The sequence below is a fragment of the Podarcis bocagei genome, assembly GCF_964188305.1.
Source record: "Podarcis bocagei genome assembly, chromosome: 14".
Taxonomy (NCBI): domain Eukaryota; kingdom Metazoa; phylum Chordata; class Lepidosauria; order Squamata; family Lacertidae; genus Podarcis; species Podarcis bocagei.
Window position 1 is genome coordinate 26,117,094 of NC_138139.1, and position 24,826 is coordinate 26,141,919.

Sequence of the window (24,826 nt, forward strand, 5' to 3'; positions counted from 1 at the left end):
AAATTTTAATAAGGAATGGGGAAAATGTATAATTTATCTTAAAAACCATTGTAAACACAGTTAAAATCGTTAGTAGGACTGGAATATATCACTTGTAGTTTAATGGTGAATTTTGGATACAATGGAGAGGTAAAAGATTTGGATTATTATAAAAGATGCAGGAGGAAATGATTAACAATAGGACCCAGAAAGGGGAATCCAGGAGATTCTTTGGAATCTTGTTTCTGTGTTGTATGTTGGATACATGACTGTAAAATTTTAGTCTGAAAAACCAAACAAATAAATTTATAAAAAAGAAAGGAAATGGAGACTTAAACTAGTCATCAGGAAAGAGGAAGGTGCTGTAGAGGTTTATTCTTAAGAACGTAAGAATAGCCCTGTTGCATCAGGGCCCTCTGACCCAGAACCCCATTCTCATGGTGGCCACCCAGTTACCTGTGGGAAACCTGTAAGAAGGGCCCATGAACAAGAGCACCTCCTCCTCCTCCTGTAGCCTCCAGCAACTGGAACCCAGAAGCATTACTGCCTCTGAACATGGAGGCAGAGCATGACCATCATGGCTAGTCCCCATAGATAGCCTTCTCCTCCACAAAAATGTTCAGCCCTCTCTTAAAGCCATCCAAGTTGGTGGCCTTCACTGCCTTCTGTGGGAGAGAGTTCCATATTCTATGTGTTGTGTGAAGAAGTTCATTCTTTTATTGATTCTCAGTCCTCCAACATTAAGCTTCATTGGGTGTCCATCAAATACAGCGGTACCTCGGGTTACATACGCTTCAGGTTACATACGCTTCAGGTTACAGACTCCGCTAACCCAGAAATAATACCTCGGGTTAAGAACTTTGCTTCAGGATGTGAACAGAAATCGTGCTCCAGTGGTGCGGCGACAGCAGGAGGCCCCATTAGCTAAAGTGGTGCTTCAGGTTAAGAACAGTTTCAGGTTAAGAACGGACCTCCGGAACGAATTAAGTACTTAACCCGAGGTACCACTGTAGTAATATAATGATGATGAGGATTCCCACCCAATGAACAAGAATTCAGAAGCAAGAAGGCACCATTCCAAATCTACCCAGTTAGTAAAGAGGACAAGAAACAGTCAAAAACGATACTCTGGAAAGCTCCACCACTTACCTATATAAAGGGAAGAGTCTTTCCTTCTCACGTGGTCGTCGATGTAGGAAACTCCTAAAGGCTGCACAGGGGTGGCCCCAATCCCTAGGAGGACTTGAGCTCCGATGAGAAGCAAATACATCATGTTGGTGGCAGTTCTGTTCCTGCAGATAAGCTCCGGGTCTGGTCCCTCATCGCTGGCAGAGCCATTGACCACGCAAACATCCCTCCCTTCGGCGCCCCACCGAATCTCCCCGGATTCGTATTCGTACTGATGGGTCAGGAATTCGGGCAGCGCTGAGAGGAGAGCCCCGAGAGCCATGACGATCCCTCCGCATCCTATCAAGCGAGGCCGGTGGCCCCGGGCACCAAAATAGCTGACAAAGAGGATGAGAGCCAAGTTCCCAATCTCAAAGCTGCTGGCGATCACACCCACGTCGGCACTCTGAAGGTTGAATCTCCGCTCCAAGGTGGTCAACACACTCACCTGTGAGGAAAGACAACGAGTTTTAGTTTTCATCCTTTATTATTTTATTCGCATAATATACATTCTTTACAACAAACAACTCCAAAATATACAGACAACTCCAAAATAAAATACCGTATTTTTTGCACCATAACACTCACTTTTTTCCTCCTAGAAAGTAAGGGGAAATGTCTGTGCGTGTTATGGAGGGAATGCCGCGGGGGGGGGGAGATCTGCTGCAGTCGTGAGCAGAGGATCCATGGTTCCCCTTCCTTCCCTCCTCCGTGGCTCGCTTTGAAACAGCAAAGCGGGAGAAGAGCCGCTGAGTGGGGAGGAGAGAGGGACAGAGAGCCTGCTTCTTTAAAGGAGCAAAGCGGGAGAGGAGAGGAGCCGCTTACACGAGTGTAAGCGACTCCTGTCCGGTTGGTTCCTTTAAAGCAAGCAGGCTCCCTGTCCCTCTCTCCTCCCCACTTAGCTCGCTACATAGCAGCAAAGTTTTTCAGCTCGCTAAGCCAGGGATGAGTGGGGAGGAGGAAGAAAAGCAGAGCCTGCTTGCTTGAAAGGAGCAAAGTGGGAGAGGAGAGGAGCCTTCTCCCCTTATACCCCTCTTCTTCATTATTAGCAGCACCTTCTCCACCCACCCCACACATGCTTCTTCTCCCCTTAAACCGCTCCTCTTCATTATTAGCAGCATCCTTCTCCACCCACCCCACGCGTGCTCCTTGTCCCTTGAGTGCTTTTCCTTTCCTCCCCACTTAAAACGTGGTTACAAAGCACGGATCCACATGGATCCTCAGGATTTTTGCACTGGGTCACCCCAAATTCACCATCAGATCACATGTCTGTGGCCACAGCATGAACCACAAAAATCATACATCCACTGTTTCGTTTAGAATATTTTTTTTCTTGTTTTCCTCCTCTAAAAACTACGTGCGTGTTATGGTCGAGTGCGTGTTATAGAGCGAAAAATACGGTAATATGTAACAAAACCATAAGTCTCGTGTTTTCATTTACACTGATCTCCTCTCCGATACCTTTACTTAATATTTCTTGCTGCTTTCTGCTTTCCTTATAGAATCTTTATGAAAATTTAGATCTCTTAAATCCTATACCAATCTTTAACAGTTTCAATTAATCCCTTCACCTCCCTCCCCCACAGCCCAGCACTTCCCTCCACCCATGTGTGATCTTCTTTACCTACTATTATTTTTGTTATTGTTGCGTTATTCACTTTATTTGTTATTCCATCCTTAATATATTATTACCCTATCTCCTTGTGCCTTTTAAACTTTTGCATATTAATTTTTAACCTCCAGCACCAACTTTTTTCATGCATTCCTTAACGCATTCCCACTCTTTATTAATTTTTTGATTAGAGTAGCCTCTAATTGACGCTGTTAATTTTACCATCTCCGCGAATTCAAGGAATTTGATTCTCCATTTGAATAATTCTGGTATTTTATCAATTTTCCAATTTTTTGCCACTATGATTCTGGCTGCCGCGGTTGCGTAAAGGAATACATTCCTTTTATCCTTAGGAATGTCACTCGATACTAAACCCAGCAAAAATTCATCTGGTTTTTTAAAGATTGAACTCCTAAAAATATTTTTATGCTCTTCATGTATCATGAACAATGAAACTCATTGTTTCACAATGAGTTTTAGCATGCTTGTGTCCTATTTTCTAACGTTCCTTTCGCATTGCAGTACCTGTTCAAATATGGAAAGTGGTGTGTTTTTTACTCATATACTAGAATGCCATGCTAATTTTCATTCACACCAGTGGGCACGGTGTGACATAACAACAAACATTGTTTGGCAATGTGTTGGTGCTGACCTTTAAAGCCCTAAATGGCCTTGGCCCTGTATACCTGAAGGAGTGTCACCACCCCCATCGTTCTCCCCGGACACCGAGGTCCGGGGCCGAGGGCCTTCTGGTGGTTCCCTCACTGCGAGAACTGAGGTTGCAAGGAACCAGCCAGAGGGCCTTCTCGGTAGTGGCGCCCACCCTGTGGAACTCCCTCCCATCAGATGTCAAGGAGATAAATAACTATACAACTTTTAGAAAACATCTGAAGGCAATGCTGTATGGGGAAGCTTTTAATGTCTGGTATTTTATTATGTTTTTATATGTGTTGGAAACCACCCAGAGTGGCTGGGGAATAATAATAATAATAATAATAATAATAATAATAATAATAATAATAATAATAATAATAATAATACAACAATAATAATAGTAGCTCCCTCACACTTTCCACACTTTCCACACATGTTTCCGTTCCCCTGTGATTTCCCCATGAAAATGGCAGAAAAGAACTGTATGCTGTTATAGTGATCTGAATTTTGTCACTTCTGTGATTTTCTGGGGTAAGGGGGCTGCAAACAGGGGTTTTTTCTGGAATCAAATAAAATGGAAATGAGCGCAAAAAATGCACAACATTCCATTAGTTTTCTGGAAGTGGCTTTTATGGCATGTGGAAGCTCAAATACAATGCAGAAACTGACAAGGAAACACGAGGGAACTGGAGTAAACGGCTGAGGGAATGCAGTTTCGGGGTCATCTTACTTAACACCTGACCCACCATATTCTGTTGCAGAACTTTCTCCTCTTGCTGACAGGGGATAAGCTCTTTCAGCAGCTTTATTAGATTAATAGGCACACAGAAAATTGTTCCTCCTGAAAGGAGCAAATGCAGAAACTGTTCTGGAGAGAAACATATATTCTGCAGCAAGCCTTTAAAAACATCCACACCAAAGACTTAAAACACACACACCCCAAACAGTAAAGACCCTAAAAACAAAAAAGGACAGCCTTAGGAGAAAGGCAAAAAATAGTTGGGACCGGAGGCGATCAGAACCTCCTCAAAAAGCAGATGATGTTCCCTGTAGCTGGATTCTAAGAGATTCTGGCAGCCTCTGTCCTCTTAGATATGCCCTCAGTGAACATCAGAATGCTGAGAGGACATTAAAAGATCACTGGGCAGATGAGAGAATAAGTATTACTGGACTCGTCTGTATTACTTAGTATGGGAAAATTAAAGGGGGGGGGGACTAATTTCTTGTATCCCTGAAGCCAGACAAAGCCAATGTAGTGACATACAGATGTTGTCATGTGCAATTCCCATCATCCCTGGCAATTGGCCACATTCGTTTGGTCCAACAGGAACAGCAGTCCAGAACATCACCTGGGTGCCACGCTGGCTATTCTTGCCTCAAAGTAACTAAAATAAACACTTCTATATTTCTTTATGAATCACTTCCCACTAGCCGCCCCGGAGTGATTTACAATCCAATGAAAACATACACCCAAAATAGCAGATGTTTGTTTATTCAAGTTTATATCCCTCCCAAAGGAGCCTAGGGTGGCCGCTACAACATTTGCATATATAAAGAGCTAAAGCTTTTGCATATAAAAAACAATATTAAAACAATGAGGTGTATACATAAATGACTTCTACATCTTGCTCAGCACTGTCTTCTCTGAACAGCTGTGGGTCTCCAAGGTCACAGGGAAAGAAAGGCTTTATAAGCACCAGCTCCTTATTTCTTTTAACTGAAGGTGCTGAGGGTAGAACCTGAGGCCTTCTGTGTGTCAAGCAGGTGTGCCACCACTGAGCCACGGGCGAGACATAGGAACATAGGAAACCGTGAGATTCTTGGTCCATCTAGCTCAGTCTTGCAGCGTGCAGTCAGTGGACTTGGGGGAACTAGGCTAGTCCCCTAAATGTTCCTGGAGAGCCAGCGTGGTGTAGTGGTTAAGAGCGGTAGACTCGTAATCTGGGGAACCGGGTTCGCATCTCCGCTCCTCCACATGCAGCTGCTGGGTGACCTTGGGCCAGTCACACTTCTCTGAAGTCTCTCAGCCTCACTCACCTCACAGAGTGTTTGTTGTGGGGGAAGAAGGGAAAGGAGAATGTTAGCCGCTTTGAGACTCCTTCGGGTAGTGATAAAGTGGGATATCTAATCCAAATCTTCTCCTTCTCCTTCTTGGTAAATTAGAGTATTAAAGTGTGTTCAACTCATTCGTATACGTTCATGTTTATATCACGATATTTATCACTCTGACGTGATAAATACTCTGTTTGAGAGATGTTCCCTTGGTTCATTTCCTGCGTGCAAATGCATTTTGTACAGCCCTGCTTTGGCTTCTACTTATGACAGATGAGTCATCAGCGGGAGTGGCTGGAGCCGAGGAACAGGAATAGTCTGTTGGACAAAATAACTACACGTGGTGTTTGGTGTTTTGCATTTAACATGTCTCCTTTTGTTCTCAAGACAACACAGCACAGGTTTGTTTGTTTGTTCCCTGTAGCAACTAAAAGCGTGCAGTTTCAAGCATTCAAGTGAAGTGACCAGAAAGACCATACCGTGTGTCTATACAGTGGTACCTCGGGTTACATACGCTTCAGGTTACATATGCTTCAGGTTAGACTCCGCTAACCCAGAAATAGTACCTCGGGTTAAGAACTTTGCTTCAGGATGAGAACAGAAATCATGCTGCGGCGGTGCGGTGGCAGCAAGAGGCCCCATTAGATAAAGTGGTGCTTCAGGTTAAGAACAGTTTCAGGTTAAAAACGGACCTCCGGAACGAATTAAGTACTTAACCCGAGGTACCACTGTACTTTAGTTAGAAAGTATGGAGAGGGACTCAGTTAAAGAAACATTTCCCTGCTTAGAGAATGCATCTGCGCATGTGCAGTCAGGCTGCAAACCTGTGCCAAGGCCAGCGCAATTTGGTGAAATGCGCCTGCTTCCACAATGTTGTGTTTCGGACCTTCTTTGTGGTACATCTGTTCCCCTATGAAAAATTTCACTGCATGCCACCAATGTACATCAAGTTCCTGGAGGGTAAGTCGCCTTGGAAGAGCCAGGGATTTAATCTGGAACTTCTTGTATGCAAAGCAGGGTAAAGGGTATTAGGACCCCTCAAGGTCCTTAGAAGATTTCAGGGATGTTAGTTGTAAAGCTCTCATAGCACCATACAGAACTACCTTAGACCAAGTCAGAATATTGGTCTATCTGGTTCAGTATTGTCCACACTGACTGGCAATAGCTCCCCTGGATTTTGCAGGGTTATCTCCTAGTTTGGCAGCAATTAAAACCTTCCCCCAGGTGAACTTGACAAAAAGGGACCTGCCAGTTCTGACCTGTTTGTGGTTTCCTAATACAGTTCAGTCCTAATACACCCCTCACTGGAAAATGATGAGGTTAGGTGTAATGCTTAGCCATTTTTCACTAGTGTAATAGTAGTGTTTCTGCCACTACAGTTTCCATTTAAAACAGCAGGCAGTGCAGAATAAGAAACATGTGAGCAAGAACTATTGCTGTGCATGGGATGTGGGGAACAAGAAGACGTTTGTCTGGCTCACATTTTAATGTGGGTGCACCTAATTCCTGTAAAAATGCATTGAATGGAAACACAGTTATCCTGCAGAATTTGCACTCATCTGATTTTTGCAACGCAGTTCTCCAACACACACACAAATGTATTACATAGATAGATGGATAGATAGATGATAGATAGAGATGATAGATAGATAGATAGATGATAGATGATTGATTGATAGATAGATAGATAGATAGATGATAGATAGATAGATAGATAGATAGATAGATAGATAGATAGATAGATGATAGATAGATAGATAGATAGATAGATGATAGATGATAGAGATAGCCTTGAATGTCTTCCTTCTGTGAGACATTTAAGAATACAGAAAAGCCATACTTGAAAGCATCACTGCAAAATGCCTTCCTAGTACTTTGGCACACCTGGGATTGTCTTACATGACACAACCTACTCCTGAATTTGTCTTTGCTCCATATCTCCTTGGAGACACTTCTTGGCAAGTAGAGAACACCAGTAATAACACTTCATACACAAAGAGCCTTGTGGTTTCTTCTGCGAGTGAGTGAAGGAGGGATGGCTTGCACGTCGGGCAAGGGGAGGGATGAAGGTGCAAGGAGCATCCAATGCGAGGGTTCATCCACACAGTCTGCTTGTTCCATGCCTAGAAAGCAAGTCTCCTACTTGTCCCACGTTTTGCAGGCAGGAGTTCCAGCGGTTTTGCCCTTACCCCTCTGCTTTCCCCCGGGAAACCTGCTCTTTGGGGCTAAATTGGAACAGATCACAATCCATGGAAAACCTGATGGCCATTCGTTCTGATTCAGCACCAAATCACAGGTTTTCTTTGGGGGGAAAGCAGAGGGGTAAACAGAAGTGTGAAAAAGCTACTCTGAGGTTCAATGGACCTCAGATCCATGCAAAACAGGCCAAGTTTTTGCTGGCAGCATTTCTAGAGATGCAAGCAAGGACAGATGTACAGCAATACAGTTCAGAAAGCAATGCAAAGGGGTTGAGAATAATTAGGAAAACAAACATTTCCCAGAGGTCTAACATCAGAAATACTGTTTGTTTTGTAATGCAACTCCTTACAGAAAAGGAAAAGAAGGCACCTCTGAATCCAAACATCATCAAAGCTATTTTTGAAAAAACATACAGTAGGGAACCATTTTCATTTATTGTTTTGCAAAGCGATTATGTATTTAGGAGATCTGCTTCAGGATCCTACCCCCAAAAATTTGTTCTCATTTTAACAAGCTTTGAGCACTGATTCTGTGAGAAGACCCCATCTCCCCTCCGCTGCCGCCCTCCCCAGTCCAGTTAAAGGAAACTGTGCTATATTCCCTGCTACTGTCACAAACACTGACTTCCAATGTCAAAAGATAACTGTGCTCATCATCATCCCCACAGAAACAGCCTGATGGGTGAAAAGCTGCTGACCTCAGCATCCACCCAAAATATCCGCCTGTCACACAAAAATGGGATTTACCAAGTAAGAGACAGGAAAAGTGGGAAGCCATGAAAGACTCAGACTCCAGACTCTCAGCTGACAGATTTGCAGAGAGCCAGTGTGGTACAGTGGTTAGAGTGTTGGACTAGGACCCGGGAGAGAGGGGTTCAAATCCTCACTTGCCCACAAAGTTCATTAAATGAGCTTAGGCCAGTTATTGCCTTCTTAACCTAACTTACCTCACAGGATTGTTGTGGGGATTAAATGAGGAGGGTTTGCCACATGGTTGGCAAAGGTCCAATCAATTTGTTGGATGGGGACATGGGACAGGGCCTTTTCAGTGGTGGCACCACAATTATGAAATGACCTGCTCCTGGAAGCATGCCTGGCACAGATAAAGCTGATATTTCGGTAGCATTTAAAACCTAGGTGATTCGTAATTTATCATTGCCATATTTTTTGCTCTATAAGACGCACCAGACCACAAGACGCACCTAGTTTTTGGAGGAGGAAAACAAGGAAAAAATATTCTGAATCTCAGAAGCCAGAACAGCAAGAGGGATCGCTGCGCAGTGAAAGCAGCAATCCCTCTTGCTGTTCTGGCTTCTGGGATAGCTGCACAGTCTACATTCGCTCCATAAGATGCACACACATTTCCCCTTACTTTTTAGGAGGGAAAAAGTGAGTCTTATAGAGCAAAAAATACGGTAATTAATGAGATTTATCATTAGATTTACAACCCACTCTTCCCCAGGAATGGGTCGCAGCAATATGAAATACAGCATTTGAAATCATTTAAACCAAAATACAAAACAGAGTGGGTTCTAAAATCTCTTTCTCTCTGGAATGTTCAGGGCCAGGGTAAAGAGGTACATATTCAGTATAAGCCAAAAGCTATATCATCATCATCATTATTAATTAAATTTGTGTACTCCCCTTCATCTGAAGATCACAGGGTGGTTCACAATGTAAAAATACAAAATGAAAATACAAATTACATAATAAAGTAAAAGCAAAACAATAACCCTCCTGACACATTTAAAAGGCCATAGAATGTTAATCAGCCAAATGCTTGGTTGAAGAGAAATGTTTTTGCCTGACACCTAAATATATGTAATGAAGGTGCCAGGTGAGCCTCCCCGGGGAGAGCATTCCACACATGGGGAGCCACCACTAAAAAGGCCTGTTCCCATGTGGCCACCCTGCAGACCTCTCGTGGGGGAGGCACCCAAAGAAGGACCTCAGATGATGGTCACAGAGTATGGGTCTGTTCATATAGGGAGAGGCGGTCCTTGAGGTATATGCTGAAGGTGCCAGGCCCACTGCTGTTGGGAAAGAATCCCACAACTTAGGGCCTGCCACTGAGAATGCCTTCTCCTGGGACTTCGCTACCTCTGAACTTCTGAGAGTCCCCTCTGCCAATCTGAGCACCCGAGAAGGTCTGAAGGAAGTTTGCCTGCAGTGGCTGCAATTCCTGTCCTGGAGTTTGCTCTTCTGTTTTCAGTTTATATCAGGCGTGCCCCTTGTTTTGTCTAGATTACCGTCTCAATTGTCATTTTAAATTGTTTTAAAATGATGGTGTAACCCAGCCTGGGGATCCATTAATGAAGGGCAGGTTAAGAATGCCCTTAATAAAAACAAATATAAACAATGTGGGCAAGGAAGGAGGCGCTCAGCTGCAACGAGGCAGCAACATGGAAAGGAGGTGCTGCTGCTGCTCCAGGATGCCTGATTAGTCTCCTCTGTTCCGAATAATTTGTGAAATAAATCCCCCGGCAAATTAAGGTTCCATTTTGGAGCTAACAAACAACACCAATTTGCATCTGGAGTGCTTCTGACACATTTTAATTGCCAGATGTAACAAAAGTTCATTCTCACTTGCTCCATATTTCCTGAAGATGAGCCTTTGCTCCCTAGAGTGCTGGGAATTCAAACTCCTGGGAACCAAATTTTGTACTTACAAGCATTATATAAGTTCTCTCTCTCTCTCTCTCTCTCTCTCTCTCTCTCTCTCTCTCTCTCTCTGACACACACAGACTTACCTGCCAAGCTGTTAAAAACACCACAAGTAATCTCTCTCCCACACATCTCACAGGCACACAGAGATGTAGGTGGTAAGAACAAAAGCTGCATCTTACTGAGAAGCAGATGAATTGGAATTCATTAACCCACCTGACATAGTTTTTAAAAGCCTAAGTAAGGAACATAGATGGTTTTAATAGACTAACCAATGTAAGAAGGGCACTATGGGGCAAGGCACAAGGCCCATCTTAGCCAGCCTCCGGTTCTCTCACTGGCCAACCAGACATCCCAATGGGAAGCCAAAAAACAGAACCCATGCACAACAGCCTGCTCCCCTCCTGTGGTTTCCAGCAACTGGTATTCAGATGTATAATGCCTCCAAAAGTGGAGGCAGAATACAACCCTCATGCCTAGCAGCCATTGATAGCCCTCAACTCTGTGAATATGGCTAATCCTCTTTTAAAGCCATCTAGGTTGGCGGTCATGGGACGCGGGTGGCGCTGTGGGTTAAACCACAGAGCCTAGGACTTGCCGATCAGAAGGTCGGCGGTTTGAATCTCCGCAACGGGGTGAGCTCCCGTTGCTCGGTCCCTGCTCCTGCCCACCTAGCAGTTTGAAAGCATGTCAAAGTGCAAGTAGATAAATAGGTACCACTCTGGCGGGAAGGTAAATGGTGTTTCCATGCACTGTTCTGGTTCACCAGAAGTGGCTTAGTCATGCTGGCCACATGACCCGGAAGCTGTACGCCGGCTCCCTCGGCCAATAAGCACCGCAACCCCAGAGTCAGTCACGACTGGACCTAGTGGTCAGGGGTCCCTTTACCTTTACAGGTTGGCGGTCATCACTGACTCCTGCAGAAGCGAGTTCCATAGTTCAACTATGCACAGAATGAAGGAGGGCTTTCCTTTATCCAACATTCAGCAACACCAGATGTCCTCAAGTTCTAATATTCAAACTAGAAATACTTTAACTCCACTGGATCTTTTGAATTAGGTGCAGGATCTAAGATGAAACTACTGTAGTCTAATACAGGACAGAGAGGCATACACTTCTTGTAATCTTAAAAATAAAATAAAAATGCAACCACTTGATGGATTCTTGCCAGATCTGCCTAGGATTCTTTACACATGTTTAGTTCTTTCTGGAGAGCCAGGAGGATCACCTACATCAAATCCCAAGCCAAGCAAGCAAACCCAGTATCTGCCAACAGAGAATAACACCCCGAGCATATGATACAGTCGGCTTTGGTCCACAAAAGCTTTTGCCACAGTAAATCCGTTACCACAAGGGATTGTGTGTTTGCTGTAACTGACTAGCACATTTCCCCATCAGCATTTCTCCTCAGTGTTTTAAGATGTTGCAGCTTGTATTGAGAGGAGAACGCCTGAATGTCAGAGATGGAAATGCAGTACAATCAGATCTTACGCACATTCAATTTGTGAGATTTCAACCTTACGTGGCTGAAGGCTGGCAAGCTGAAATCTCACAAATTAAATGTATAGAAGACAGAAAGTGTAAAAGCACTTTCTTTCTTTCTTTCTTTTTTTCTTTCTTTCTGGGTTTTCTCAGTATAGCACAGAGCCTTGATCTGCCCAACTGACACCTGACATGGATCCCGTGCAATGGGCACACAGTGTGTGAACCAAGCCTGAGAGAAACAGGCATGACAACACACACACACAAAATATGGGAGGGGTGAAGCTGGATATAATCGACAAATAGATGCAATTTCATCAGGCTGCAGCAGGAGAGAAAGCAAGCAAGGCTGTTTCATTGACTCTGCTGCCTTTGGCTTTCCTTCAACTGTCACCTAGCTGCAACCATTCCATCAGGATGTGAGAGAGAAAGAGAGAGAGAGAAGGGAAGCAGATCTGTGCCATCAGGATCTTACCTTTCTGCTCCTTCAACTGTCTCTGAGAAGTAGCAGTTTCATCAGGCTACCTAAGCCTTTTCCATCCCAGCTAGTTGTTATAAGAACACTAACTTTAAGAACTGGGGAATGAGCTTGCTTTTTTCTTCCTCCCTCTTCCTCCCTTCTTCCTTTTATGCTGTGTCTTCGAGATTGCAAATCTGAGGACAGAGGTGGCCTTGTTTTTCAGCCCGAACTGGCCCAGCTCCCCCTCACTTTCCCAAGTATGCTTTTTCCTTGACACCACAGCTCTTCCCTTTCCTAGTCTCCTTCCCACCACGAGGTCTCTTTACCATAGGTGGCCCCAGGTCCAGTCCTCAGCATCTCTAGGTAGGGCTAAGAAAGAATCCCTGCCTTAAACTCTGGACAGCTGCTGACAGTCAGTGGGAGCAATACTGAGTGAAGTGTGGCAGTGGTCTGATTCATGCAATTTCCTATGTTCGCCCAGCCAGCCACATTCAGAGCCAGGACTGGTGAGCAATAATCAACTTCTCCAAAGGCCTCGGTTTAAACAGCCAGCCCAAAGCAGGCATGGAACTGCTTTCTTCAGCAACACATCCCCCAGATGGACAGTCTTTTATCTGAAGCACCCCCTGACTCTGGCAGATGTTGGGTCCTTGCAACTAGGTCAGCCTGAACTGGAGCTCTCTGGCACTCTCGAAGGCTAAAGACCGAGGAGAGAAAATTAAATCAGGCTCTTTGCTCTGCAAAAAAAATATGAAAAAAGCAACCCTGGAAGCTGTCAGACCTGAGAGCTTTGCTTCTTGCTGCAAAAAGAATAATTCTGTTTCAAGATAAGCCACAATATCAGCTTCAGGGCAGGAAATATTATTATTATTATTATTATTATTATTATTATTATTATTATTAAGCACAAACATTCTCTGTTAGACAGAAGGAAAAAGGTATGCAACACTCTCCTAAGAAGGATGGGGGCTTTATAAGATTGAAATGGGGGGGGGGGCAAGCAGAGAAGAGAAATCCAATTGTAGGGCATAGTTTCATCTCCTTTTCAAAACCAAGCTTTTTGGCTTGCTCTGCTCCACCAAACCTCTCACGACGCCAACATCACTGAGGATTTGGCTATTTGCAAAATGACCAGTTTAAAATAATAATAATAAAATTGAAGGATAAATTGATTACTGGTTAAAAGGGGACTAACCAACTGAAATGCCACTAATCGTCTGACAGGCCTCATAAGAAGAACACTTAGCACCTGCAGTTGAAGCGCTCAACATGTGCCCAAGAAATCCTACAACAGCCTTGGAAGGTAGACCAGTTTTCTCATCCCGTAGTTGCAGGGAGAAGGTTGAGGATGGAAGTCCATGCACCTAGATATGGATTTGCTGTTTTCTATATATGCTTTCCCAACATCAATTAGGAGGTGTCCAGGGAGACCAGAAAGCAGCCTATGTCCCCACAGCTCATGACCATTATTTTAATATTAAAAAGTCACTAGATGTGCCTAGAAGCTATAACACTTGTCCCTCTCCTTTTTCTAATGCCTTTTTGCAGGTCCCAGCACCATTTCAAGCAAGAGGAAATTCAGAACGAGGCCTTTTCTGCTTTGGCACCCTACCTCTGTAACTCGCCCCAGAGAAGTTCAACTGGTGCTGTCCCCATTGCCTTTTCAGCACTGGGTGAAAGAGGATTCAGATGAGTCACCCTGACTTTTCAAGACGTTCAGCTCAACTGTTCTTCCTGTATTCATCTCCTTTCTTTATGTAACTTATAATTTCCATAATGCTGCTTAAGGCCCTACTTTCAAAGCAGTACACAATAGGAAAACAGCCTAAATCATATTGATCCTGTATGGTTTCCATATATTTTAAAAACAGCTCTGGGTTTGGCTGTGTAATCCAGGGGTCAGCAAACTTTTTCAGCAGGGGGCCGGTCCACTATCCCTCAGACCTTGTGGGGGGCCGGACTATATTTTGGGGGGAAAATACGAACAAACTCCTATGCCCCACAAATAACCCAGAGATGCATTTTAAATAAAAGCACAGATTCTACTCATGTAAAAACATGCTGATTTCCAGACTGTCGCGGGCCAGATTTAGAAGGCGATTGGGCCGGATCCGGCCCCCAGGCCTTAGTTTGCCTACCCATGGTGTAACAATAGAATAGAATAGAATAGAATAGAATAGAATAGAATAGAAAATATATATTCTATTATATATAATTGCCTAAAAGCAATAATAAATAATAAATTACATAAATATATAAATGCCAGAAGAGTTACAAACCCACCAAGTCTCTCGCCTACCTGCCCTCAATATACTGATTTACAGTGCAATGCCTACTCAGAAGTAAACCCAATAGAATTCTGTGGGGGTTGCTTCCAGGTAAGAAGGGTTAGCAGTGCAGTCTTAGTCAGCCGAAGCCTGAATGAAGCATGCTTTATCGGGCCTCCTGGCCTGATCACCTGGAGGGCCTTCTTCCTCGCCAGAGGTGACCAGGGAAAGCCAGTATTGACAAGTCTGCGGGGAAGCTGACCACCATGAAGGGAATCGAGCTTGGACTAAACCCGACAGGGTGAAACTCCCGAGCTGAGTGGGGCCTTTGCCGGTGCCATTTCAGTCCACCCTAATTTCTATTTTCAAAGTGCTTATGGGATAATTAGACAGGATCCAAACAAGAACATAAACAGAACATTAGGAGAACGTGAAAATAGCAGGGTGCATGCAGCCGCCTCTGAGCAAGCAGCGTGGGTTTGCATTTGCATAAAAGCTATGCAAAGTGGAAGATGTGGACACAGGGAGGTGCAGGCGGCACAGCCAAAGCCCTTCATACGTGTCAAATGGCAGCTGAGAGCCCTTGCAAGGCTGCAGAAGAGCACCCTTTGCTGTGCCATCTTGGCAAATGTTCTGGAAAACATTACCAGGGATATTTTATTTTGGAGGTTGTGAGGGGGGGGAGGGGGAAGCACAGGGATGTGGACGCATGCTCTGAATAAATAAAGGCTGTTTATATATCACCGGCACTGCGGCAGGTGCCACATATTGCCAATAAAAATTAATACATAAATAAAGGACCTACGTGATGCCGACACCAAATCCTACACAAACACTATGCAATAGAAGCAGTGGCGTAGCGTGGGTTGTCAGCACCCGAGGCAAGGCAAGTAATTTGCGCCCCCTAACCCGTGGATTTGCGCCCCCTAACCCTAACCCCCAGATGTTGCGCCCAGTGCAGCCGGCCCCCCCTGCACCCCCCACGCTACGCCACTGAATAGAAGGAAAGAACATTGCCCCCCTCGTCTCTCTGCCTCCCTCCCCTCTCTTACCCCCCCCCCAACTGCATGATGCATAGCTGTCAACTGTTCCCTTTTTTTAAAGGGAAATTCTCTTATTCCGAATAGGATTCCTCGCAAGAAAAGGGAAAAGTTGACAGCTATGGCATGATGTCTATGACAATACCAAACATAAGCGAGCTGCGAAAACGACTCTATGAATCGAAAAAGGAGAGGCTATCCAGTGGTACCTCGGGTTACAGACGCTTCAGGTTACAGACTCCGCTAACCCAGAAATATTACCTCAGGTTAAGAACTTTGCTTCAGGATGAGAACAGAAATCGTGCTCCAGCGGCACGGCGGCAGCGGGAGGCCCCATTAGCTAAAGTGGTGCTTGAGGTTAAGAACAGTTTCAGGTTAAGAACAGACCTCCAGAGCGAATTAAGTTCTTAACGCAAGGTACCACTGTATGTGCTTTTACTTGTTTAATTGTTTGTTTTGTGACACAAGAAAATATCTAATAAAAAATAATTAAGAGAGAGAAATGAGAGAAAAGGTGAGAAATGAGAAAGAGAATACACCTCCCCCTGATAGTTTCATTGTTTTCTTTTTGTAAACCACTTTGAGAGTGTGTGGTTTTTTTAAAAAAAATATCAAGCAGTATATACATATCATGAAACAAATAAATAATCTAGAAAGAAATTTAACCTGCATACAGCACACATTAGTTATTACGGGAATTAGTAATACCGTAATACGAATTGCTAACAAATATTGATATAAATTCCTTCCTCTGACATGCTTCCCCACTCAATGTCGCTCAGCCTCCTGGCTTTCAGCCACAATTCCCCCCTGGCTCTCTCCCTGGGGCCAAACAATCTCACAGATCACCCCCAACTCATGACTATAAGAGTTTCTGAAACAAATTGACATCACCTTAGTCTCTCCCTCTAGGCTTGTGTGTGTGGAGCTTTCTCAGGCTTCTTGCTGCTGTGTCCCTTTCGGACTTCAATCAGCTGTGCTGTACCCATCCAGCTTCAGGCTACAGGTGGTTTTGGTGAGTATCTCAGGGGGTCCCAAGGATGGTAAATAGACTGGTAAATGTCCCTTCTCTCCCAGCCGCACCCCTCTCCTCTTCCAAAGCTAGCAAGGCAAGGCAGAATTATTCTACCCACAACTGTTTCCAAATGGCCCATTTTCCCACATGCTTGCATTTTTATTTATATTTTGAGCCAGCTCTGATGATTTAATCGTCTGTCTTGCTTCTGCTTTGCTCTTTTTGCTTTTTAATTGCTTTAATTGTTGTTCTACTGGGGTTTTGTTTTTTTTTGAGGGGGGCGTTGGAGCTGTTATCCACACTGAGCACTATTGTGTTTTCTGGAAAGGCTGGCTATAAGTTATCCTAATGAATAAATTAATAGTTATATCTGCTAAGGAAACGTGCTGTGAATGCCAAAGCAGTCAGGTTTGGTCCTTGGCATCTCCAGGGAAGCGGGGAAAGGCTCCACTTGGAATATTCAGAGAGCAGCTGCCAGTCAGTGTAGACAACCCTGGAAGAAAAGAACAACCAGATGGATCAAGGGGTTGAGCCACCCAGCTATGAAGAAAGGCAGCAGCATTTGGGACTCTGGTTTAGAGAAAAGGCAGGTAAGAGGGGACATGATCAAAGTCTATTAAACTATGCATGGAGAGCCTCCAAGTGTCCCTGTTTTCCAGGGACAGTCCCGGCTTTAATGAGGCTTTCTTGGTTTCTGATTTGATCCCAGAACCAGTGGCGTAGGAAGTGGGGTGCGGTGGGTGCGGGCCGCCTCGGGTGTCATCACTGAGGGGTGTGACAAAATCGCCAAGATGTGTGTTTTTGAAAAAATAACTCCCGCACCCACCGCACGCCCCTTCCTACACCACTGCAGGAGCACCTTCCCCTCGAGCAATTTCCAGAAACGTTGCCGCCTCCAACTTTGCAGGCAGAGGGCAGCCTTTATGGCTAGTAATAATAATAATTTATTATTTGTACCCCACCCACCTGGCTGGGTTTCCCCAGCCACTCTGGGCAGCTTCCAACAAAGATTAAAAATGCATTAAAATGTCACACATTAAAAACTTCCCTGAACAGGGCTGCCTTCAGATGTCAGGTAGCTGTTTATCTCTTTGACATCTGATGGGAGGGCGTTCCACAGGGCGGGCGCCACTACTGAAAAGGGCCTCTGTCTGGTTCCCTGTAACCTCACTTCTTGCAGTGAGAGAACTGCCAGAAGGCCCTCAGAGCTGGATGTCCATGTCTGGGCAGAACGATGGGGGTGGAGACGCTCCTTCAGGTATACTGGGCCGAGGCCGTTTAGGGCTTTAAAGGTCAACACCAACACTTTGAATTGCGCTTGGAAACGTAGCCTTCGACAGCCCTCTCCTCCATGCATCTGCCTAATCCAGAGGCATAGCTGGGTGAGACGGGGGGCACTGGGCATCACTGCGGGGCGTGCAGCATGCCTGAGCATCTCTCCTGAGGGGGAGGTGGCGGGTGGACTGCCTCCAAGCTCCCCACTGCTTTTTCAAGCAGTTCGGGGCTTGTCTGCTGCCCTACAGCTGAGGGGGAGGCTGCAGAGAGGCTCCACACAGTGCGCCCTGCCTTCGCTCACCCCGTCCCCATGGATGGCTCGCTCTGCCCCTGGCTGCAGGGCACACACGCTGCTCCAGGCACCCAAGCGGCTAGCTACGCTGCTGCCCAGAATGTCCTGTCTTTGCTTAGGATGTCCTTATTTTCATCAGAGAAATGCTGAAGGATATGATGTGGGAGAAACTGGGTATAGAAAAAGGTTTTTCTCCCTCTCTCAGAAGACTAGAACTCGTGGATATCCAGCTGAATGTTGAGATATTCAGGACAGACAAAAGAAAGGACCTTTTCATGCAACCCATAATTAAACTATGGAACTCGCTCTCATGGGACTTAGTGATGGCCACCAGATTGAATGGCTTTCATAGAGGATTGGGCAAAATCATGGAGAAGGCTTCCAATGGCTGCTAGCCATGATGGCTGTGCTCTGATTTCATAGCTAGATGCATTAATTCTTCTGAATACCAGTTAATGGAAACCACAGGAGGGGAGGGGGCTCTTGTATGTGGGTCCAGGATTCTAACAAGCATCTGGTTGGCCACTGTGAGAACCACATGCTGGACTAGATGAGCCATGGGCCTGATCCAGCAGGGTCTTCTTATGTTCTTACAACACTGGGCCCAAAGTCTGAGACTGTCGCTCAATTTTAACAGAGCACCGCTCTGAATGCAAAATGATCCAGTTTCATTCTTTGGCATTTCCTATGATAAAGGATCAGGTCAAAGATGGTGAATGGGACCTCTCTTTGCCTGAGACCCTGGAAAGTCACTCGCAGTCAGAGGAGACACTACTGAACCAGACAGGCAAATCAATGGACCTCGAATAAGACAGCTTTCTATGTATCCCCTCCCATGAAATCCTTTGCACATTGCAGAGGATGCTGGGTGCATTCTTAGTTGCACAAGAGAACATGTTGCACAGGCCTATGGGGTCTTGTCATCCCAGGACACAGTTTGAGTTTTCTTTTGGCTGCACACTGCAAGGAATGGTGACTGGTGCCTTTCTGAAAAACTAGCCCACTCCTAGGATCCTAATGAGCTACAAAAGCAATGTCAAGGATCCCCAGACTATAATTTTAGAACCACTGTTCTAACCACGATGCACCAAGAGAAACTACTGGTCATTCAATGAGGGATGAGGAACCTGTGGCCCTCCAGGTGTTGCTGGCCAATCGGATGATGGGGACTGTAATTTAGCAACATCTGGCAGGCCACAGGTTCCTCATCCCTGGCTTAGATAATGGACCTTGCAGACTTTCTGTAAGGGCCTTGTTGCTTTGGTGATGGACCAAATGACACATTACCAACGCAGATTGATAGCCACTTGAAAATGGTTTCTCTGTGGCTGAATCATATTGCCTTAGTAGCATATGAAGGCTGGAATCAAACAGGTCTGTCAGAAATGCCCAGCCTGCGAGAGAGGCTGTTCTGATGCAATCCAGCGCTGACACTTTCTCCAGCAAGCAGTCAGAATGCCTGCAACTATTCCATAACATCCCAGCAACTCATTCAGTGGCTCGGGGAGAAGGCTCCAGCAACAGATGATCGGCCACAGGACATCCATTTTTAAAATATTTAAGCTAAATCTGCAGAAAGGAAAAATGGGGAAGGGCGTAACCGTTGGCTTCCTGGCAACCTAAAAATGTTTCTGTGGGTTATGTGATAAATTGCAACTGACCTGTTTCAAGGACGGTTAAAGCTGGCATTGTAAAACATTTCTAAAAGTGATTTATAAACAGCAAACAATAAAAAAAATGCTACTTAAGCAGCACAAAACTGAAGCTGGTCTTTGGGATAAAAGAGAAACGTACGGCTTTAAATATCTTAGTCCTTTTCTTCTGTAACAGCATTGTGGGTAGCATAAACATGAGCTTGAAAGAAATCCCACAAAGGAGTCAGCAAAGTTGGTCTCACTGATAAATTCCTTAGGTTGTCCCGAGCCCCACCTAGGGCTTGTTTTGGCTGGCTCAGTAAAATCCTAATAATAGGTTTTGCAGAAGGGAAGAGGGTGGTGTCAAGTAGCAGCAGTGGCATGATAAAGTCTGGCTAGCTCTTAAAGCACTCTGCATTTGCATCACCCGACCAGCCTGTTGCGACGTGCAACTGGCTGCTCACTATGGACTGAATGCTCTCATATGTTCCAACACAGCATAAAGAAAGGACATCCCTTTGGCAAGCTGCATTTAGTGTGGCGGCACTTGCCCTTTGGAACTCCCTCCCACTGCATATCAGACAGGCACCTTCTTTGCAGGCTTTCCGGTACCTGCTAAACACATTCCCCTTTCAACAAGCCTACTAAAATATTTATCCCAGTTGATGTGTGTCCTGGTTCTGACCTGACTTTATGTATGTGTTGTTGTTTGAAGTGTTTCAGCATTTATAGCTGTTGTTTTTCTAATTCTACACACACACACACACACACACACACACACACACACACGTATATGTGTCATTATATTGTAAATCAGTTTGATATGCATCATGAGAAGTGATTCATAATCGAATTTACCCTCCAACATTTCTCTGATGAAAACAGGGACATCCTATTCAGCAACAATGACAACAACAATGATTTTATTATTTATACCCAACCCATCTGACTGGGTTGCCCCAGCCACTCTGGGCAGCATATAAAACATTTTTAAAAAACCTTCCCTATACAGTGGTACCTCGGGTTACATACGCTTCAGGTTACATACACTTCAGGTTACAGACTCCGCTAACCCAGAAATAGTACCTCGGGTTAAGAACTTTGTTTCAGGATGAGAACAGAAATCGTGCGGCGGCAGCGGGAGGCCCCATTAGCTAAAGCGGTGCTTCAGGTTAAGAACAGTTTCAGGTTAAGAACGGACCTCCAGAATGAATTAAGTACGTAACCCGAGGTACCACTGTACAGGGCTGCCTTCGGATGTCTTCTAAAAGTTGTATAGTTACTGATCTCCTTGACTCAGGGGTTGCATAACTCCATACCCACCAACATTTCGCCAGTGAAATTAGGGACACCCTAAGGAAAAGCAGGACATTCCAGGATCAAATCAGAAAAAGGGACAGCTTCAGTAAATCTGGGACTGTCCTTGGAAAACAGGAACACTTGGAGGGTCTGTGATAATGATAATGGCTTCATCCAGGAAACCTTTGCAGCCACATCCCGCCTCTCCCTCCTCTGTTACCAAACTACTCCTACAGCCATCTCTCAGATGCTTCCCATGCCCTTTGTCGTCTAGCTATTTTTGGTTACATCCAGGAATGGACATGCCCTGAAAGCCATTCATTGACCCATGCTTTACTCAGGTGAATAACTGAAATTGAAATCAATGGGAATGGCTAGCATAGGTCTCTTAATTTCATAGTAGCACTATCTACATTTTCACACCTGGGATATGCCTTTAACATAATTTGGGGGGCACATTTTACTTATTTTTTTGCCATATATTTGCATGGTGCTGCTGCTGCTCTTGAATCAGACCTCATTCTGGCAGTGGGTCCTGAGGACCCAACAGTTAAAAACCAAGGGGGGCGTAAGCTAAATTTTACTTAGAGTAGATCCACTGAAATGAATGAATCTGACTATGTTAACGCCATTAAGTTCAGTATGTCTGCCTATATATATATATATATATATATATGTAGGTTTTGGTGTCTTCGGGTGTCTTCCCGTGTAAGAGTTGGGGTGTCTAGGCGACGTTTCGACGAGGTCTCACTCGTCATCTTCAGGCTGGTGCTTTCGGCTTCTTGTTACTAGAACAGAGCAGGATCTCAGTGTTTGAGTTCCTATAAATACTGTTGAGGGGGTGTGGTGTATAGCCTCCAACGTTCTGGGCAGAGAGGAAGTTCCTAGGTTAATGTGCCTTTTCTTCTTTTGTTCATTAATTACTTGAGGGATATCTTGAGTGATTACTTGAGTGATATTCTGAGTACCACTTAGGAGGCTCATTAGGTGTGGATTAGTTGCTAAAGCTTTCGTGTCTTGACCTCTTGACCTTGTGAAGAGTTTTTCTGAGAAGATGGCTGTACTGCACTTAGTTGTGCTCTGGCTTGGCTTCGTGTATAGGGGCGAGCTGTGGTTTTGTGCCCTGTGCCAGCCAGATCTGTGTAGGGATTGCAGGGGGGTGCAGCATCCGGAGGTGCCACTATGGTTTGGCTACTGGATGGTGTCTGTAATTTATCTGTGGAGAGGGTCTGGGTTTGGGTCTGGTGTGGTTGATTGGAGATGGCGTTCTGTGTGCCTCTGGTTCTGGTGTCGGTTTTTGTGGGGAGGGCTAATTTCCAGATGTCTGGCAGGCGGGACGTGTCGTCACGCTTGTTCATGTTGTGAGGGTGTTTCTCTATCTCGATGGCTTCCATGATTATTCTCTTGTGGTGATGTTCCATGTTAAAGAGCAATTTGGAATCTGCAAAATTAATTTCGTGTCCTGTTTCTTTCATGTGTTGGTAAAGAGAGGAAGTTTTTTCTTCTTTTTTGACGGCATTCTTGTGTTCTGCGATACGTGCATTTATTCGTCTGTTTGTTTGTCCAATGTACGTGGCTGGGCAGACTTTGCAGGGTATTTCATAGACCCCTTGGTTTTCTAACTGGATTTTATCTTTTGGGTTTCTGAGGATATTGGCTATTTTTTGGTTGGTGCAAAAGGCTGTTTTGATATTGTGTTTATGGAGGATTTTGCTAATTTTATCTGTAGTGCCCTTGATATAAGGAAGGAGGGCCATGCCATTGTTTTCTTCTGTGTCTTGGTTTTTTGGGGGTGTTTCTTTTTGGATTAGCTTCGTAACCCTGTTTTGCTGGTATCCGTTGGCGATTAACACATTTGAGAGATTCTGTAACTCAGTTGTCAAGTGGTCTTTGTCAGCCAGGCGTTTGGTTCTGGAGATGAGAGTCTTGGCTACGGAGTTTATTTGTGCAGGGTGGTGGTGTGATTGTGCATGTAAGTAGCGGTTGGTGTGTGTTTTTTTCCGGTAGATAGTGTGTCCTAGGGAGCCATCAGGTTTTTTGTAGATTAGGACGTCAAGGAAGGGAAGTTGGTTGTTGGCTTCTATTTCCATAGTGAATTGTATTTTGGGGTGTAGGCTGTTGAGATGTGTGAGGAAGCTATCTAGTTTTTCCTTCCCGTGTGGCCAAATTACAAAGGTGTCGTCAACATATCTGAGCCAAAGTTTGGGTTTGTGTTCTGACTTGTCTAAAGCATTGGTTTCAAAGTGTTCCATGTACAGATTTGCGATGACCGGTGAGAGGGGTGATCCCATAGGTGCTCCTTCTATCTGTTTGTATCTTTGTCCATTGTGGATGAAGTACGTGTTGGTTAGGCAGTGGTTGGTCAGGTCCAGGATGTATTCGGGGGGATTGTATTTGTTTTGAATGGCTGTCAAGGCTTCATTAATGGGCACTTGTGTGAAGAGAGATACAACATCGAAGCTCACAAGTAGGTCATCGGGATGTAGGTTTTGCTTCTTTATTGTTTCTATGAACTGGAAGGAGTTTGTAACGTGTGAAGCGATAGATTCTGCATAGGGCTGAAGTTGCTTAGCGAGAAATTTAGCGAGATTTTGTAGAGGTGAGCCTATGGAGCTGACTATTGGTCTGAGTGGTGTTCCTTCTTTGTGTATCTTGGGGAGACCGTAGAGTTTGGGGCATCTGGATGATTTTTCTCTGGGGATGATTCTTAGCTGGATTTCTTCACTGATAGGAGAGGCTTTTATTTTGGATTTGGTGGTTTTTTCCAGATAGGTGGTGGGATCTGTTTTTATAGGTTGGTAGGTAGGGTCTTGGAGTAGATTTGATAGTTTTGCTTGGTAGTCCGATGTGTTCATCACAACAGTGGCATTACCTTTGTCTGCTGGGAGAATGATTATGTTGTTGTCTTTCCTCAGGTTGGTGAGTGCTTTCTGTTCTTCTTTGTTCACAACATGAACAAGCGTGACGACACGTCCCGCCTGCCAGACATCTGGAAATTAGCCCTCCCCACAAAAACCGACACCAGAACCAGAGGCACACAGAACGCCATCTCCAATCAACCACACCAGACCCAAACCCAGACCCTCTCCACAGATAAATTACAGACACCATCCAGTAGCCAAACCATAGTGGCACCTCCGGATGCTGCACCCCCCTGCAATCCCTACACAGATCTGGCTGGCACAGGGCACAAAACCACAGCTCGCCCCTATACACGAAGCCAAGCCAGAGCACAACTAAGTGCAGTACAGCCATCTTCTCAGAAAAACTCTTCACAAGGTCAAGAGGTCAAGACACGAAAGCTTTAGCAACTAATCCACACCTAATGAGCCTCCTAAGTGGTACTCAGAATATCACTCAAGTAATCACTCAAGATATCCCTCAAGTAATTAATGAACAAAAGAAGAAAAGGCACATTAACCTAGGAACTTCCTCTCTGCCCAGAACGTTGGAGGCTATACACCACACCCCCTCAACAGTATTTATAGGAACTCAAACACTGAGATCCTGCTCTGTTCTAGTAACAAGAAGCCGAAAGCACCAGCCTGAAGATGACGAGTGAGACCTCGTCGAAACGTCGCCTAGACACCCCAACTCTTACACGGGAAGACACCCGAAGACACCAAAACCTACATTCCTGTACCCGTGAAAATCTACGAAAGCATATATATATATATATATATATATATATTCAATTTTGGATATATATTTTTACAGACATACAAATCCAATAGCT

General features: G+C 44.8%; 1 protein-coding gene across 1 annotated transcript in view; it reads right to left on the reverse strand.

Moving 5' to 3' along the window:
- The window catches only part of SLCO3A1 (solute carrier organic anion transporter family member 3A1), a 117,433-nt gene that overhangs the window by 82,473 nt on the left and 10,134 nt on the right, over positions 1–24,826 (reverse strand). The window contains exon 2 of the mRNA XM_081171127.1: positions 1,129–1,594. Within this exon, the coding sequence (XP_081027253.1) occupies positions 1,129–1,594 (466 nt within the window). The remainder of the gene's footprint in view (positions 1–1,128; positions 1,595–24,826) is intronic.